At 45.8% G+C, this 6000-nt stretch overlaps 1 protein-coding gene across 1 annotated transcript in view; it reads left to right on the plus strand.

The window, feature by feature from the left end:
* The window catches only part of DNAI2 (dynein axonemal intermediate chain 2), a 53127-nt gene extending 47345 nt beyond the window's left edge, over window positions 1–5782 (plus strand). Inside the window, exon 15 of the mRNA XM_039361262.1 lies at window positions 5649–5782. Within this exon, the coding sequence (XP_039217196.1) occupies window positions 5649–5672 (24 nt within the window). The 3' untranslated portion in view covers window positions 5673–5782. The remainder of the gene's footprint in view (window positions 1–5648) is intronic.
* Window positions 5783–6000: the final 218 nt, after the last annotated feature.

The raw sequence follows: 6000 nt of genomic DNA on the forward strand, positions 1-6000 counted from the left end.
GGTTAGGAGGGAACTAAATTCATTAGGCTGCCCTATCTATGTTTCCTGGTAAAATACATGGAAAAATCCCATTTGAGGAAAATTCCACTTAGGGTTAAGTTTAGGTTTCTATGAACTCTTAGAGCAAAATGTACATCGCCAACACACTCGGAGTGCTTCGGTATGGTTAGGAGGGCAATAATTTTTCTAGGCTGCCCAATATATGTTTTCTGGTAAAATACATGGGAAAATCCCTTTGGAGGAAAATTCCACTTAGGGTTAGGGTTAGGTTACCATAAACTCGTACAGCAAAATGAACATCGCCAACAAAGTCAGAGTGACTGGATATGGTTAGGAGGGCACTGAGTTTTCTTGGCTGCCCTATCTATGTTTCCTTGTAAAATACATGGGAAATTTCCATAGGAGTAAAATTCCACTTAGGGTTAGTTCCACATAAACTCATAGAGTAAAATGGACATTGCCAACGCACTCAGAGTGCATTTTTATGGTTAGGAGGGAACTGACTTTCTATACTGTCCTATTTATGTTTTCTGGTAAAATCCATGGAAAAATCCCTTTATTGGAAAATCCCATTGGAGGAAAATTCCACTTAGGGTTAGGTCACCATGAACTCAAAGAGCAAAATGGACATTGCCAACAAACTCAGAGTGCTTTGGTATGGTTAGGAGGGAACTAACTTCATTAGGCTGCCCTATTTATGTTTCCTGGTAAAATACATGGGAAAATCCCTTAGCAGGAAAATTCCACTTAGGGTTAGGTCACACCGCCAACACATTCAGAGTGTTTGGTTATGGTTAGGAGGGCACTGACCTTTCTAGCCTTCCCTACCTACGTTTCCTGGTAAAATACATAGGAAAATCCCTTTGGAGGAAAATTCCACTTAGGGTTAGGGTTAGGTCACCATAAACTTATAGAGCAAAATGGACATTACCAACAAACTCAGAGTGCTTATCTATGTTTAGGAGGGCACTGACCTTTCTACCCTGTCATTTGTATGTTTCCAGGTAAAATACATGGGAAAATCCCATAGGAGGAAAATTCCACTTAGGGTTAGGTCACCATGAACTCATAGAGCAAAATGGACATTGCCAACAAACTCGGAGTGCTTTGGTATGTTTACGAGAGAAGTAACTTCATTAGGCTGCCCTATCTATGTTTCCTGGTAAAATACATGGAAAGGTCCCATTTGAGGAAAATTCCACTTAGGGTTAGGGTTAGGTTTCCATGAACTCTTAGAGCAAAGTGTACATCGCCAACACACTCCGAGTGCTACGGTACGGTTACGAGGGTACTAATTTTTCTAGGCTGCCCAATCTATTTTTTCTGGTAAAATACGTGGGACAATCCCTTTGGACGAAAATTCCACTTAGGGTTAGGGTTAGGTTACCATGAACTCGTACAGCAAAATGAACATCGCCAACAAACTCGGAGTGATTGGGTATGGTTAGGAGGGCACTGACCTTTCTAGCCTGTCCTATGTATGTTTCCAGGTAAAATACATGGGAAAATGCCATTGGAGGAAAATTCCACTTAGGGTTAGGTCACCATGAACTCATAGAGCAAAATGGACCTTGCCAACAAACTCGGACTTCTTTGGTATAGTTAGGAGGGAACTAACTTCATTAGGCTGCCCTATCTATGTTTCCTGGTAAAATACATGGAAAAGTCCCATTTGAGGAAAATTCCACTTAGGGTTAGGGTTAGGTTTCCATGAACTCTTACAGCAAAATGTACATCGCCAACACACTCGGAGTGCTTCGGTATGGTTAGGAAGGCAATAATTTTTCTAGTCTGCCCAATCTATGTTTTCTTATAAAATACATGGGAAAATCCCTTTGGAGGAAAATTCCACTTAGGGTTAGGGTTAGTCACCATGAACTCGTAGATCAAAATGAACATCGCCAACAAACTCGGAGGGCACTGAACTTTCTCCTAACCATACCAAAGCACTCCGAGTATGTTGGTAATGTTCATTTTGCTCAATGAGTTCATGGTGACCTAACCCTAACCCTAACCCTAACTCTAAACCCAACCCTTAGTGGAATTTTCCTCCTATGGGATTTTTCCATGTATTTTACCAGGAAAAATAGATCGCTCAGGCTAGAAAGGTCAGTGCCCTCCTAACTATACCCAAGTACTCAGAGTTTCTTGGCAATATTCATTTTGCTCTACGAGTTCATGGTGACCTAACCCTAACCCTAAGTGGAATTTGCCTTCACTGGACTTTCCCATGTATTTTACCAGGAAATATAGATAGCACATACTAGAAATGTTAGTGCCCTCCTAACCATACCCAAGCACTCTGAGTTTGTGGGCGATGTTCATTTTGCTCTATGAGTTCATGGTCACGTAACCCTAACCCTAAGTGGAATTTTCCTCCCATGGGATCTTTCCATATATTTTGCTAGGAAACATAGATAGGGCAACCTAGAAATATACGTGCCCTCTTAACCATACCCCAGCACTCTGAGTGTGTTGGCGACGTCCATTTTGCTCTATGAGTTCATGGAGACCTAACCCTAACCCTAAGTGGAATTTTCCTCCAATGGGATTTTCCCATGTATTTTACCAGGAAACATAGATAGGGCAGCCTAGAAAAGTCAGTTCCCTCCTAACCATACCAAAGAACTCCGAGTGTGTTGGCAATGCCCATTTTGCTCTACGAGTTCCTGTTCACCTAACCCTAACCCTAAATGGAATTTTCCTCCTATGGGATTTTTCCATATATTTTGCTAGGAAGCATAGGGCAACGTAGAAATATACGTGCCCTCCTAACCATACCCAAGCACTCCGAATGTGTTTGCGATGTCCATTTTCCTCTATGGAGACCTAACCCTAAGCCTACGTGGAATTTTCCTCAAATGGGATTTTTCCATGTATTTTGCAAGGAAACATAGATAGGGCAACGTAGAAATGTATGTGCCCTCCTAACCATACCCAAGCACTCCAAATTTGTGGGCAATGTCTATTTTGCTCTATGAGATCATGGTGACCTAACCCTAACCCAGGGGTCGAGAACCTGAAAGAGTGAAACAGCCACTTGGACCTATTTCCCTTACAAAAGAAAAAACTGGAAACCGCAAAATGTGTTTGTACACGTGCACGCACGCGCAAAATAGGGGGCTTGATTGAAGAGTGGAGCTGAAGATGAGACATGCACCGGCCCTTCCCCCCATCCAGCTGTGGTATGGACGGCTCTGCTGTCCTGGCTTCACTTTTCCTCAGATAAGACTGCTCTCCCCCCGCCCCGCACTCTCCCTCTCTGGGACTTTCTTCTTTCTGCTTTTTGGCGTAAAGTTTACCAGGGAGTAGAGGAGGAGGCTGACGGGGAGAAGGAGCTACTGTGGGAAATCTTCCGAGGCTGCAGCAAACGGCCGCTCGGGCTTGCCAATCAGCCTCCTGCGGGAGGCTGGAGTTGAAGCTTCTGAATCGCTCTGGGAGGGGTGCTCAGAAAAGAGGATGAGAAGCAGAAAGCTGGAGAAAGGACTTCTTCCAGCTCTCTGGGGTTCTTTCACTGGGAGGGCAAGGAAGCAGCAGTTCTGCTCCGTGGAAGGTGGGAGCAGGCGGCCTCTCATTCAAGCTTCATCAAGTGACTCCAGGAGCGAAGTGAACTCCAACTCCCCGGAATACCAACTTTGCAAAAGAGGGAGGCGGAGGTGGGAATAAAATAAAATGGGGGGGAGGTTGAGGAAACCCAGCAGATGCCTATTAGAGGGCGAGCAAGAAAGGCAAGATCAGGGAGATGAAGAAAGCTTTCTGGGCTTGTACACAGACATAGCTGACTCCTCCTTGTCTCCTGCCCTTGCTGCATCTCCTGTGGAGACACGTTTGTTTGTTTCTCTGTGTCTCTCTCTCCCACTCAAAGGCATCTTGCAGCTCGATCCTTGAAGCGATTTCAAACGGCCCCTTCATTGCCAAGCATCCCCATGAAAGTCAATGGAGGTCTGCGTTGACTCGAAAGGTCAGCTGCGGCGCTTCAAAGTCCGTTGGTTTTACCGGTGAGCCACCGCCTTCGCCTCCTCGGCTTTGTATCAACACAGATCACTGAGCAGGACGATTGATTAGTGCGGGTCTCTCCTGGCCAAAGTAGCGATGGTTGGAATGGGACCTTGCCTGATCTTTTGTCCAAACTCAGTCAGGTGGTTCCCCTGGCCTTTTGAGTCACCGTGGACCTCCATTGACTTCCATGGGGATGCCTGGCAATGAAGGGGCTGATTGAAACCGCTTCAAGGATTGAGCTGCAGGATGGCTTTGAGTGGGAGAGAGAGACACAGAGAGGGATCCGGCGCTTGTTACCTACCTACCTTTCCCGGGCAGGGATCGCCAGCCCCAGCAGATCCGCTGGGCTGACAAGATGTCCCTTGAGAGAGCAGCTGCCTTCGCCTCCCCTCCCATCTCCCGGTGGGCTTCAGGGCAAGTGCGGGACTTCGGGGGGGCGTTCCTGTTCAAAGCGAGCCGTGCGCCTTCAGGGCTTGGGAGACAGAACAACGCTGAGCCTAACCGGGCAGACCTCTTTCCTGGGGCCTCAGCTTGCGGGAGCGCTGGCCTGCTCAGCGGAGGTGCCAGCAGGCCACTCCCAGAGAGGATCCTGGGGCTGCCCTGTGCATCTCCCTGGCCATGTGTGCCTCGGACAGGGCCAACCTGGGAAAGGGACTTCCTGGCTGCATTTCTCCCAGGGGGTGGGGCGCCCGGGCACAGGGCCAATCAGGAGCCCCATGAGGGGACAGGTCCGAGAGAGAAAGAGAGGGAGAGAGAGAAGGGAAGCACAAGTGCCTCTCTGTCTCTGTCTCTGCAAATGGCGGATGAGGCTCCGGAGCCGCAGGAGAAGGCCTAAAGTGCTGCACGCAGCTCCGGAGCTGGGGGTTGCCAATCTGTGCCCTAACCCTGAATGGAATTTTCCTCCAATGGGATTTTCCCATGTATTTTACCAGAAAACATGGATAGGGTAGGCTAGAAAGGTCAATCCCCTCCTAACCATACACAAGCACTCTGAGTGTGTTGGCAATGTCCATTTTGCTCTGTGAGTTCATGGTGACTTAACCCTAACCTTAAGAATTTTCCTTCTATGGGATTTTCCAATCTATTTTACCAGGAAACATACATAGGGCAGGCCAGAAAGGTCAGTGCCCTCCTAACCATACCCAAGCACTCTGAGTGTGTTGGCGATGTCCATTTTTCTCTATGAGTTCATGGTGACCTAACCCTAACCCTAAGTGGAATCTTCCTCCAATGTGATTTTCCCATGTATTTTTGCCAGGAAACATAGATAGGGCAGCCTAGAAACGTTAAGTGCCCTCCTAACTATACCCAAGTACTCCGAGTTTGTGGGCAATGTCCATTTTGATCTCCGAGTTCATGGTGATGTAACCCTAACCCTAAATGGAATTTTCCTCCAATGGCACTTTCCCATGTATTTTACCAGGAAACATAGATAGGGCAGCCTAGAAAAATCTGTGCCCTCCTAATCATACCCAAGAACTCCTAGTTTGTGAGTGATGTCCTTTTTGCTCTTTGAGTTCATGGTAATCTAACCCTAAGTGGAATGTTCCTCCTATGGAAACTCAAAAGATGGTGTTTCCTTTTGACAGGTCATTATGATTAGTAAAAATTTGGAAGAAAATCATTATTTTTTCCTTCCTTCCCTCCAGGATGAAAAGGAAGAGGAGGGATGAATGTTGAAATCCCTGTATGAAGCTTTCATTACCTTTGGTGCTTTGATTTCTCTGTTGTTATTTTTTTTTCTACCTAAAAAGTACACTCAATAAAAGTAATAATATTTGTACTCTTTTCTGCCATTTACTCTTAATGGAAACTAGCAAACTTAGCTTTAAATGTCTCTACTATGGAAACACATTGTAATTCTCAATCTGAAAAGGACCAAAAATAAAAATAAGCTATAATTAGTCAATTGGTCATAAAGCATCCACACTGCATATACACCTCATAAAGTCCACATTCATATGCATACAAAATAGGAAAATAAGCTCTTTTCTAGAACTT

The sequence above is a fragment of the Crotalus tigris genome, unplaced genomic scaffold (assembly GCF_016545835.1).
Source record: "Crotalus tigris isolate CLP2741 ecotype Arizona unplaced genomic scaffold, ASM1654583v1 scf7180000019227.483876, whole genome shotgun sequence".
Taxonomy (NCBI): Eukaryota; Metazoa; Chordata; class Lepidosauria; order Squamata; family Viperidae; genus Crotalus; species Crotalus tigris.